We start from the raw sequence: 13,678 nt of genomic DNA on the forward strand, positions 1-13,678 counted from the left end.
TTAGCCTGATCGACCAAAGGGGCAACGCGCCCGCCAGCCAATTATCGTTCTCACGGTGTAATTATCGCGATTGTTATCCAGCCTCGGAGGGGCGAGGCCAGCGAGGTCAGGTCCGAGGGAGACACGACAGACTCGGACAGGTCCTGGTTTACTCGGGTTCCAGCTTGCACCTGAAGTCTTTGGCAATATGGGACGACGGGAGAGTGCTGGCGAAATTCGAAAGCGAAAAGCTGCTCGCAGCCAACAAAAGCGCGAGTGCTCGAGGAGCGTTCAACTTGGCTAACGAAAGCGACTGGTTCGGCAACAATTATGACAAGTATCTAAACCTTGAATGAAACAATAAAATAACCATTCTCACAGTGGGACGGCAACGCCACTGCCATCTGCTTCTCACGAACCTAATACTTTAGCCGAAGACATCCCCAGCTACAAAGTGCTTATTAGAAACGGAGGTTCGGGAGAAGCAAAGTCGAGTCTTTGATCAAGAAATGAAATCTCGCAGGCCGGAGATCTTGTTCTTAAAGTTCTTATCGCGCTGTCGAATTCTTTTTCTTCGAGACATCGGAAAGGACCGGAAGATAACATTGTCTCCTGGGAACGAGTGTTTAGAGGATTGTGAAAGCGGTGGCCAGCTGTGGAAACGACAGAGAGTTCAGCCGCCTCACGGTCGATTTCCATGGAGAGGCAAGCTCCCGCGAATGGATGACCGGCTGCGAGACTCGTAGATTGTTGCTTGCTAAATATAGAGCGGCCAAGTAAATTGCGTCGCTTAATTAGCAGACTGCCAATCATTTCGTTATCGACATTCTTTGTTGGTCGACGAGGAGTTGGCTCTCCCCTAGACAGGCGCATCCTGCCACTGATTATCGAACCGTCTGCATCCTACTAAGTTCATGGTAACTTTAACCTCTACTCGAACTTCCCCTATGAACTACCGAGATAGTGGGCGAACTCCAAATATAGTCGATGGCCAAGTTGAAGCGAGTTCGGAGCTTCTAGTTGTATTTCTCGTACTAATTACTGGACTGGGGAGGTTTATGCAATTTTCATTCTTTAGAGAATTTTTAAGAAAATAGAATTCAATGAAATCCTATTTTTAATGGATTTTTAACACTGAACCTACCGACCATCAAAAGTGACTGATGTGTATAGTACACTCCTCAAAAGAATTAAGGCCGGAATTATGATCATGTAAACTTGTAGCAATTTTTCGGTTTCGCAGAGGTGATCCCTTAATTCTTTTGAGAAGTATATTATAAAAATAACAAGAATAAATTTATTTATATTTTGTGCGATTTTTTTACTATAATATGTACTGAAGTCAAAAAATATGTTCAATAAATTCCCATGAGAACACCTTTACAATGTCGATAATTGTCAAATGAAAAATCTAAAATGGGTCATTTCACCCCTCGTGGTAGGTTTAGTGTTAATAAAAATCGCACTACATTCTATCAAATAAGAATTTGCATAATCTTTGATCCCTGTTTGCTGCAGGCAATGCGGAACATTTTTACTTTGCGCGAAGATCCGCCTATACAAATTCCAGAACTCGAAGAAGTTGTCACGCACGTCACGCACGAACCTAAACGATGATAAAGCGCGCAGCCGAGGATTTCACCGCGAGAACATATTCACCTGCGATATTTCCTGCAGGAGCCAATTAGATCGTCCCGTTCCGTTTCGCTGACGTGACACTCTAATTGTCGCGGATCGACGCATGTTCCTCGAACCGCCGCGCCGTGATTAATTATGACCGGCGGTGTATCCGCGATCGGCTCGCGGTACAATTATTATAATTGCATAGGTGTGCGCGGCCCAGAGATATCGATGATCTCGTTGCGAGCTGGACCCGGGCAGACGACGACGAGATATAGAGAAATGAAGACGGTGACCGGTGTCTAGACATCGGTCTGCTAGATCGCGATCTTTATTGGATTGTTATGATGCTACGGGTTCGTATTGGATCGTTATTTATCGAGACAGACGAAAAAAAATTCGAGAGATAATATACATTTATCTAGCCAAAGCACAGAAATAATACTGCCCACAAAATATAACATTCTAGGTTCCATTTCTGAATTTTCCTTAAAGCAACATTACCATTCAAGGTAACTAGAGTGTACTGAAACGGAAACGTCCTTGCACCGCGAGCATACGGGAATTCCAACATGTAATGGATTCTCAATAACAGGAAAGTGAAATACCAGTCTCGGAGACCAATCGAAGGATTACCGATACGTCGACAGCAATAATTGAAGCAATAATCGAACCCGGAACTTGAGAGGAAGGTAGAACGTTCACGTGATAGGGATGCAACCGTTCGTAATGACTGTTCAGGTGCGTGTATGTATCTGCAGAAGCTAGCCCCAGGTTCTGGGAAGAGGAAGATGGCCGATGCTCATCATGTCGCTTAAGGATTTCAACTTGACTCCACTTGCAGGATACTCTAGAACGAGAGATTGCCACCGGGATCACCCCGGGATACACGCATCAAGAACGCCATGAAGATCGAGTAATGAGTGGTTTACTGCTTCTTTAATGAATGCAACAAAGATTAATGAGCCCTGCGAACATTGGTCATGTTGGGCGCAAGGCGCATGCCGCCAGTTGAAGATCGTAAAACGATCCTACTCCTTGTTGCACAGTTTTTTATTTTTATGCACCACGGGCTATTGCTATCTTTTTCTGCACTTTCTCTCTATTGGCTCGAATGTATGCTCTAAATATCTTCCAATATTCATAAATCATCTTCCAGAACCGAGAGAATATATTAATTTCCTCAAAGTGTCACACGAGTATTTCATTCAATATACACAGGCTATCTGTCCAAGTGTTTTGTCAACGTCTCCTTTCACGTTTGGATAATCAGTTTGCAAGTTGAACACGAAACTGGGCATAGCAAGCGGTTCCATCGTCCTCGAAAATGCTATTTACATCTTGTTAGCTGCATTCCATCGAGCACCAAGGTTCCCCTCGCTGAATCATTAACTGTAGGCCCACCTATTCTGCTTGCACGGTGTCCCCATGAGACGGATCGATGAATAATGAAACTCCTTTCATCGTGCTGATGATCGTTTGAGAGATCGCCACCCTGTTTTTGCCTGGAGTCCACCGGCAGGACGACACAGGTAATAACAAATGGCACGCAACCAGCCTGAGATGCATCGCTTCGGGTGCAAGCCTCCGACTGCACCGGGTATAGATCATTGGCTTGTGTGTAAGTACGATCTTCTTTCGGTACGCCAGGTGTCTTTCGATGACTCTCTTCCACGTCTCTCGTGCCTCCGAGCCTGTCGAGCAACATCTCAACCCCTGTGATCGACAACTGAAGATGTCTGAAGACCACTGTAAATATAGTAATAAACTTCTTCTTCCTCGGCTAATTAAACGCTTCCGTTTCGGTACGCTGGACATCGCCGCGATCACCAGCCTTTTGCCGATCATTTTCATGTAGTTACCTCTCCTATGTAGCACAACATTTACATCGAACACTGTGATAACGTTCTGTCATTTTATTCTACATTTTTCAGAGTGTGGTCTAAAGAAAGAATTGTAATTAATTGTATTGTAATTAATTGATTCGAGGATATTCCAAAATATTCTAAATATATTAGGTTGGAGGGGGAAAGTTCTGCCGTATTTTGAAGAAAACATTTGAGTGAATTTATAAAAATCTATATTTAATATCATTCAATGATATAATTTCCATCATTCGTGTGTTTGATTTACAAGCAAAATTACCTGCTTATTAAAATAAAGGCACGCAGTAAACAGTACCTATTCCATGATAATCATCTTGGAAAACATTTCCTCGACCAATCTCACCTAAATCACTCTGAAGTATTAAAATGAAGACACTCGACGAAACAGGCACAATTCAGACCGAAGATTGTGCTAGGTATAAACAGCGAACGGTAGTTTAGAGCACAGTAAAACAATCTGTCGGTGGTTAAACAATTTATAGGAAAGTTTTACGATAATTGACGGCCTGCACTTTTCCCCTGCATTTTAATGGCGAGTCAGCTGAGAAAATCGTGGACATTAGCGCGATAATTCATTGTTAATTTAACGAACCGCTAGTACTCCGAGCCGATAACGATCGCGGTCTCGGCGAAACCGAGATAATAGATGTACAATGCGCCATAATATCGGAATATCGGAATTAACGACCGATTCATGGGAGTGTTTGCCGGCGATAATCGATTTGCCGTTTTACGGCCGCCAGTCGTAAACCTGTGTCACTGGGACCGTGGAAAGGCGTACCTCTGCCGGTGGCTTTCTGTTGATTACTATATACATCTGCGTTCTTTATCGTTTCCCCGAACGCGAATTCGTCAACTATAGTTTTTTTTTCGGTGACCCTGAATGCTGGCTAGCCTGCGAATTTTGTGTAAACAAGTATGGGATGTATTTCTAGTATCCTGGCGGAGAGTAATGTTGTACCCTTGGAGTTTAGGAGAAAACAGCTCTGTCTAACTTACGCTGCTAAATTGATTTCGTCTCCCAATAATCCTACATACTCTGACGTCTTCTCGAACCACCTGGATCACCATAGTCAATGTCAAACTCCACTTTCGATTGGAACATCTCATACTGTACCGTCTCCTTTTCTCCTTCCAAAGATGTCGCTTGGCTATCCCGAGCAAATTAAGTGAATGCCTCAAGGTTAATAAGAATATCAAACAAGTCATAACATTTCTAAAATCCATCAATATGTACCACACTCTGTAATGTACTTGTAATTAGTTCTAAGTATAAGGATCTAAATTTGTAATTTACATGTTATAATTCTTGTGGTCGCTAATGACCTTGATGTTGATGCGATCTGTAAATAAATCATTAAAAAAAAAGTATGGGACGTTGTTAAAACTCCTCGATATCCGACAGCAAATACTGACATAGCATACTGATCTAAGAAAATGATCGTTAATACGGAAAATTTGCCTGCCTGTTGTTGTTGTGGTTACGCAAACGGAACATTTTGTAATCGCTGCGGAATAATTAGCCACAAGTTTTCCTCATACGCTAATTTAAGAACTGTTTTTCTGGATTTAACCGCAATGAAACCGTTTCTTGCAATGAAATGTTACGGTTTCCTTGATTCTGGGACACGAACGGCGTGCTGTTAATATTTGCGCAGGTCTGAGAGCATCTCAGCTAATATTTATACCTCGCGACCGCGAGAGATGTTTTCCTATTAATGTTAGTTTATTCGTATCTTATCAGGGTAATGCAGCTGTTAGACAACAATCAATATGTGAATTGTTTCATGCTCAATAAGGTAAATTTTAGTAAATAACATCTGGCGGCTTTTTAATGCTGAGTTTATCCTGGTAATCGGATTTTTAATAAAGTCATGAGTTTGCAAAATATTTTCCAACAAGTTTTAAGGATGTTCTGGAGGTACAATGGAAGACAAAAGTACAAGAAATTCGAAATCTATCAATATATTGGCAATGAAAGCCATTGAGTATATTTTGCATTAAAAAAATAGATTAATTTAAAAAGCTTTCGTTCAATCAGTGAATTTCATGTTATATTTATTTTTTAATCAAATTGTCTTCATATTATAAAAAATTATAAGTGACTTTTGCGAATAATTGTACCCTCTGATTTGAAGTCCAAGATAATAAACACGACAACACGATAAATTGGACGTTTTGTAACAGTTTATAAATTTTTGCTCTGTAACTGTTTAGTGAATCCTAATAAATTTTGAGCATAATTAATTACATAATTTTTACTATACATATATAAAAAAACTGGAGTTTCTAATTGCGTTCTTTCAAGGTTTAAATAGGGTTTGAAGATGAATTTTATGAATTCTCCTTATGGATAAGACGTGTTAAAATGTGCAAACTTTAAGTTGCTATAATTCTTAAACGGTGCAGTGAATCGAACCCAAACTTTGGTAATTGCATTAATTTAATAAGAATTATATATTGTCAAATTTTCAAAAATTTTGTTGCATTTTTATATACCTTCAGAACATCCTTAAGAAAATGTTTAACACCATCCTAGACAATTTAAACACCAAAAAAATAATTTATTCCACGTAATAACAGTCTCAGATCTTAGAATAAAGCCCACTTTGGTATCACCTTGATAAATTCATGTTCCGCGAAGCACGCGTTTAAACAATTGACCAATTTGCATAAATTACAAGATAGCCACCGGTTCGTTGAAACGTGAAGCCGTGAAGCCACTATCTTGGGAGTTGTCAAAGGCACTGTCATCGGAATGCAAATTGACCGCGAACCAGGAAAATAAAGCGAGATAACGTTTTTCGTTGCGTGCCACGGATCCACTTTCGTAATCGAGGTTATCAAGTGCTCGCCTACGGGCCGTATTGGATTTTCCCAAGCTGTCAACATTGTTGGCACAATGAAGTATGACTCACGTCTGTCACGCTGACTCCCAGTCGCGATATATATCAGCGAGTTTCCTCAACGAGTGCTGTTCAGTCGATCCTCTCACGAAAAACGGTTGTCGTCTCAGACTGCACGGTATTCTGCAGGTGGGACCTCGTTGACTTTTAGTGTGAAAAGGAGCTGTCTTGTAATTTTTTGTGACAATTGCAGTGGTGAATTTCTTGACATATTGTGCAAATTTTCGTAATTCACTGTTGCAGGAAAGAGGTGTCATCAAGATGAAGCATCTCTTAGCTTTATCTGTTTTACTACTCTCGTCAGAATGTTTCGGTGCCCTAACGCCAGTGATCCACACGAATTCAGGACCAGTACAGGGTGAGGTGAAGACTACTTTCTTGAAAGCGAAGCCATACTCATCCTTCAGAGGCATTCCTTACGCAAAACCGCCCATCGGAAACCTTCGATACCAGGTAAAGCTCCCTAATAAATTTCTGTTATTTACTGAAAAAAGAGCATTAACTAAAAACTTTATATTTTTACTTAAAATAAGAGCAGTAACTTGTCCCAGTTCCCAGAATCACCCTGTGCATGTAGAACATTGACATTTATGATTATGTATCTCGAGTCACTCGTATTTTACGATCGTGACATTGATTGTGACTTGATACAATCTGTTTGACAAAAGCACCTGCGAAGGCAGTATTAAATCATAGAATGAAAAAAATGATCAACGCCATTTGAATTGGAAATGCGCGGTGAACAGTAGCCGAGGGATTGGCACAGTCCAAGCTCTGTTATTAATTGTCTATTGTCACTATAGCCGCCGGTGCCAGCGGAACCATGGCGGAATACGTTGAACGCAACCGCGGACGCTGTGGCGTGCCCACAAATCGATGAAGCTGGCGGTAACAGATACGTGGGGGATGAAGACTGCTTGTACATGAACGTGTTCAGTCCTATTGTAAGTATAATCATAAAAATCTCGTCAATTTTATGAAATTCATATTTTTTAAATATTTATTATTGGACAGACTTCGTTTGGGAAGTCCACGCATAGAAAGGCAGTGATGGTGTGGATCTATGGTGGATCCTACAATGCGGGATCATCTTTGACTGCATTTTATGGGCCAGATATGCTTCTAGAACAGGACGTTGTGGTGGTCACCTTCAATTATCGTCTCGGCGCACTCGGTAATTATTGAGAAATTCGATAAAGTGATTTACTCTGTTTCGATTCTTCAATTCTTATTAATTATTATATTGTCGTGGCAGGATTCCTGTCGCTGTCTCGAGAGGAGGCGCTGGGCAACGCAGGATTAAAGGACCAAATTCTAGCTCTGAAATGGGTGCAGCAGAATATTGCGAAATTCGGTGGCGATCCGAGACGAGTGACGATATTCGGGGAGAGTGCTGGCAGTGCGCTAGTTCATTTCCATATATTGTCGCCGATGTCGACAGGTACGCCAACATCTTCCTTACAAAAGGAAATTAAAAAATTGTTCCAAACAAATTAGAATATTTACAGAATCTATTAGGTTGTTACAATCGAAATGACCGTTTTTCACATTTGAAACTTCCCGCCTTTGTAGTTTAATTTTTCCACGACAGATGAGGTTGAAGTTGTACAATTTGAAAAGTACATATCTGGTACATGAATTCAAAATCGATTTTCGTTCACCGTGGAAAAAAAGGAAATTCGTATAATTTACTTGTACGAATTCAAACTTGGAAATACTGCGTCTGAAGCAGAAAACATAAATGCCGCTTTCGGTGAAGGTATAGCGAGTGATCGGACCATAAGGCGTTGGTTTGAAAAATTTCGTTCCGGAGATACAAATCTGGAAAATGGTCATAAGCCAGCAGCTATTAAAGATTTAGATTTAAAACAGATAGTTGAAAGGTATTCACGTGAAACCATAATTGCTGATAAATACTGTCAGGAAATTGATATAATGGACGAAAAACACACACTGCGTGTTCAACAGTCCGCATTAGTCAATAGACGTATATTGCGAAACACATATTGCGAAAGAAACAGTAAAAAAATTAGCAAAGTTGAAGTGTGAAGTTCTTCCTCACCCTCATTATTCGGCTGACCTGTCACCTTCTGGTTACCATTTTTTCAAGCACCTAGATGTCTTTTTGAATGGAAAAATATTCAAAGAAGAATTTGATGAACTGATTGCCTCACGTTTATTAGATTTCTACCAGAAAGGCATTCAGGCACTTGTATCACGATGGAAGAAGTGCATTGATGTCGATGGAAATTATTTCAATTAGTGGAATATGAATAAAGCTTGTAAAATAAAAGTTTATGTTAAAGATTCAAAACGGCCATTTCATTTGCAACAACCTAATAGAAGGAGCCGAAAATATTCTAGGTGATATATAAAAATGTGAACTGTCTTTCTTAATGTTGCTGTTTTTCCTTGAATCAGGATTGTTCGTGAGAGCAATTGCCATGAGTGGCACAGCATTGGCGCCATGGGCGTACCACACACCCGAGCAAACAATGGCCAAAGCGAAACAGCTGGCTTCCTTCCTTGGAAACAACGCGCAGGACTCGGATGCACTTTTGCAATTCTATATGAATGCACCTGCGAAGGATCTCGTGAATGGCAGCCAGTATATGGATGAAATTACACAAACGGTAAAATTGTACTTTCTATTTAATTGTCTGACTCAAACTTGAGTGTGTGAGAATAAATTGAATGGAAAACTAAACCTGGGACAAATTCATTGAATCATTTTGGAAATTTCAGCTCAGTATACCGTTCAGACCAACTAAAGAGTTGAAGAGCGCAGGCGATAGAGCGTTCTTGACAGAATGTCCATTAACATTGTACAAAACTGGAAGATTCAATAAGGTGCCCATCATGATGGGCCACACCAAGGAGGAAGCTCTTGGTTTCACTAGACGTAAGTAATCGAACAAATCAGGTTTTCGTCTACTCAACGTCAATCGTTAAATATGCAGGGCAATACTGATTGCATACTTTATATTTGCATGTTACAGCTGGCTACACAGGCACTCTAAATGATACTTGGACAAACTTTGACAGACTGTTAGATATCGATCAGGACGTGTTTGACAGGTTCATGAAAGGCAAAGCCAAGGAGTACTCTGTGGTGAGTGGAAATTCATTAAATCTGTTCTCTATTTCCCATTCATTTTTATTGCAAATGCATCAAATCCGTAGTCTATTTATTGCACTACATCCAGTGTTGGGAAAATTTTACTTTAAATAATAAATAATTAAATAATAAATAAAAGTGTTATTTTAATTGCAAATAATAACTGAGCTTTTTATTTAAATAATAGTAATTTAAATAATTCAAAAAAAGTGATCTATTCATTATTTCTTATTTGCAAATAAAAGATTATTTATTATTTGGTTTGAGGTGGAAATAAAATAAATAGTTTTTGGTCTTCTCTTATTTCTTGTATAATGAACACGTATACCGCCAGTGGTCGGGCCCGTCCGGATAATTTATTATTTGTCAATACAAATAATAATTGAAATTATATTTGTAAATAACAATTAACTTTATTATTTTAAATAATTCTATTTATACTTGCTCAAATAATAAACAATTATTTTTGCTTTTTATTTGAATATCCAAATAACAAATGACTTGTTATTTAAATAATTATTTATTGCCCAACACTGACTACATCTTTGTATTAATTAAAGTCTTCTGAACAAAGAGAAATTATAGATATTAATAGAATTGTAAGTAATTTCTTGTTCTCTCGTTCACAGTTCTTGACTGACTGGTACTACACAGCACCACAAGACCTAACCCGCAGGGTAATTCAGGAGCAAGATAGAAACTTGCCAATTTATTCTTATATTTTTACCTATGATTCTCCGTACGCCTTGCACAGACAAAATGGAGAAAACTTGAACGGTATGACAATCGATTTCTTAAATTTTCACTGTGATAAAGATGGTTATAATAAGAAATGATTTTTGATACAGGAACTTCTCACGCTGACGACCTGCAGTATGTATTCCACATTGCCATGACTCGCGAACCTACCGATCCCAATGATCCCGTCAACGTGTTCCGAACGAAGGTGTCTGCGATGTGGGCTAACTTCGCGAAATGCGGGTAAGATCACGATTTCATGGATTTATAAAAATTTTCCTACTTGTTTTTTATTGGTTCTCTAGAAATCCCACTCCAAGGGACGACAACCCATCGAACATAATTTGGCAAGAGTCTGGAGAACGTGGATTACAAATGAATATAAACGCTGAAGATAAAATTCAACCACCAGATATATCTGAGGATGCTAAAGCATTAGAACAATACCAGCGGCAGACGATACCATTCAAGACTCGCTGTGTATATCGTGCACAGACCAACCAATAGTGATTCTGTATTGTAGACGACTAGCGGCGATGAGAGTTACAGAAGAAAAATGACTGTATTTAAAGGAGACTATCATTTCAGCGAGGATTTTGTTAAAAATCTCGTTGTTGGTAATTAAAGCACAAGAACAACATATTTCAGAAATGAAACACTTTTTTAATCCGTTCTGTTCGTATCTGAAAAATTCCATTGCGTCCAACAATCGCGAGTAGCTCTTCTCCTGGCAGAGGCAGCTAATTTTTATTCAATAAGAATCGAGTGTAACTTATTCCGTATCGAAGTGCTAGCAAGAGATAAGAACAGAATTAGCTCACGATGGCAACGCAGATGCTGATCCATCTAATTTTTATTTGTAGCAGCACGCGGCGGGTTTCTTTTCAGTGTCTCGGATCGGCACCTGTTCCCTCGAAAGCGACGAGCGAGGAGCGCGAAGAACGGTGTCACGAACGTCATTCCAGCGGCCCTATTTTTTATCGCGGCAGGAAAACCGGTCGCGAAAAAAATCGGGATGGAACGAGAGCTGACGCAACAGAAAGGAGAGAGAGAGAGAGAGAGAACTCGCGAGATGTTTTACGCCGCTTTCGCAAGAACGCTCTGCACTGCTCTGCACCGCGCCGACTGCCGTTTAACCGGCTTAATAATTGCGCTCCTTATACGTGACCGAAGATAATTGTTTTTGCATAATCGGGATGGCTCTCGATCCGCTCCGCGAGGAAAGAAATCGTGTCCACGTACCCGCGGCGCGGCGGCACGAGAGAAATGCGTCGAACGCGCGAAATTGCGCATTGCGCAACAGCCTTTGCGAGCTCGAACGCGCCGCGGAAGAAGAAATCGAATCGGGATGATTAAGCAATTACGCAACGGACCACGCGCTAATATATTGTTCGTCCCGTTAATTACCGGCTGGACATACTCGCACTCGGAGAAAGCAAGCGTCTCTCGGATTGTTCCGCGGTCATCTCGTTTTTTGGGCATGGGGACGCGTTGCAAATTCTGAAACCGTCGGTGGAATTTGTGAAAACAACTGGTTCTTCGATCGGACGATGGTTTTCGAACGTCGCAAATGGAACTCGTAAATTCACTTTTTTCATCGCTTCGGTAAAGTCGCTTGGTTCGGTGTGGACGGGTTTTAAGTGATTACGGGAGCCTGGAGATTGTGCTTTGACTTTAAAGCGTGTCTTTTTAAATGTACAAGCTTCATTTCAGCTTTAAACATTCAAGCGAACATTGTAGCAATTTCGACGGAAGAAAACGAGACCGAGGAGCATCGTCGAATATACGATTAAGGGGAAGTTGATGATCGATCGTCGGGAGGCTGCGATATTGCGGGTTGCGCCGATACTTCCGGTAAGTCACGCGAAAATCGAGGATCCTGCAACGCGTGAGAACAGAGGGCGCCGCGCCGATGCATCACGGTCCACCATTACAATATTTCAGTGGAGCCGTTTTCATTGTTCAAACGCCGCGCGCATAAAAGCCGCGGGGGGCACTCATAAGCGCGCCGACCGGCAGCATGAATTACGACCGGTTTGCATACCGATCGCATCCACGTGTTCGACGACTTTTCGCCGTGAATATCTGGCTATTGATTGTTCCAGCGATTGATGAAAACTCATTCATTCATTCCGCGGTATCGTATCTCGACGCGAATGAATTAAGAGGATCGATGAGAATCGGACTCACCGCCTCGATCTATTACAATATAATAAATCTCGTTTACCGACCTGGGCGTCGGGCCTCATTGAAACAATCCCAGTGTATCAATTAAATTGTTCGCTCGTGTAATTGCTGCGCGCTGAACTGTGATTATGGCGGCTCGATTCGGTTAATCGGAGAATGATGCATGAGTCTAACGCGTGCAACATGTTATTCGGGACGATGTTATTCGATAACGGAATTGCCACTGTATTTAACCCTCTAGGGTCGTTTATTTTTTCCCATTAGTGTTCTAGATTTTTTTAAAACCTATTAAAAAGTCATGTGACTGAAATTTTCGTAGCAGGATTTCCGGCTAATTTTTCTGGAGATTCGTATCGAGTTTCTCTCGGTGCAAAGTTGAAGGGAACGATAAAAAGCGGATCGAGAGATCACAAACACAGCCTCCACGCAAGGTTTCACGCAACGATCCACGGATCGCATCTGATGAGCACCCGAAACGGCTCGTTTCCAAGAAAACCGGTTCACTTAAATCACCGGGAAGCGAGAACTGCCGGTGGCGCGTGCAAATAAACCAATTACCGTCCCGACCTCCGACAGACGTATGAATTTAACGCTGCAATTACGTTGGTTACCGCGCCGCTATCAATCGGCGAACGATCGCGAGGTCTCTCGGGAAAGCGGCTTACAATTAGAAGGAAACCTTCGCGAGAAAGAACCACGAGCCGGAAATTCGATTCGGAGATCCTCCAGCGAACTGTTTAAAGTATCGTCCACTATCTCCGGCGACGGGTTTTTTAAAACTTCAATGAAACAAAGAGCATTGCAAATATTAAATGAATTAGAAGCAGGGAATTGATCTTGAAATTTTCAATTTTAGGATTTCCCGGGTGGTAAAGGTTGCGGAGCAGTGCGATGCACCTGGCAGAATTTTTTCGCGACTGAAAGCGCACGGTGAGCGAGCGCTTTTCGCGCGGAAACCGCTCCGAAGAAGAAGTCGTGGAAAGGTCGGCGACGCGCGATTAACCTCTTCCCATTTAAGTGCAAATACTGCCGTGCGATAAATTCGATGCGGGAGAAATCCTGCTGCTCGCACGCGAGCGAGCGGGTTCGAGACTGTTCACCAGCGGATTCTTTCAGACGCGGACCGTCTCTCTAGACGGGTAGCGGCGATGAAAGTGACAAAAATCGGGGGATAATAAAGAAAAATGCTCGGCCACTGTTTTCTCCTTCGGAGCAGCGTTTTTATTTTTCGGGGCGGTAGAAAG

The 13,678-nt window shown here is 41.3% G+C and overlaps 2 protein-coding genes across 5 annotated transcripts in view; one reads left to right on the plus strand and one right to left on the minus strand.

Moving 5' to 3' along the window:
* The window catches only part of LOC143211916 (uncharacterized), a 353,326-nt gene that overhangs the window by 170,718 nt on the left and 168,930 nt on the right, over window positions 1–13,678 (minus strand). The gene's annotated exons all lie outside the window — the stretch shown is intronic.
* Window positions 6,361–10,889, plus strand: LOC143211917 (juvenile hormone esterase-like). The gene is made up of 11 exons (XM_076430047.1): window positions 6,361–6,520; window positions 6,635–6,844; window positions 7,195–7,335; window positions 7,406–7,565; window positions 7,647–7,832; window positions 8,813–9,024; window positions 9,137–9,293; window positions 9,391–9,503; window positions 10,139–10,286; window positions 10,358–10,490; window positions 10,553–10,889. The coding sequence occupies exons 1-11, from the start codon at window positions 6,395–6,397 to the stop codon at window positions 10,752–10,754; spliced, it is 1,788 nt and encodes a 595-aa protein (XP_076286162.1). The 5' UTR covers window positions 6,361–6,394; the 3' UTR covers window positions 10,755–10,889.

Source organism: Lasioglossum baleicum, chromosome 9 (assembly GCF_051020765.1).
Source record: "Lasioglossum baleicum chromosome 9, iyLasBale1, whole genome shotgun sequence".
Taxonomy (NCBI): domain Eukaryota; kingdom Metazoa; phylum Arthropoda; class Insecta; order Hymenoptera; family Halictidae; genus Lasioglossum; species Lasioglossum baleicum.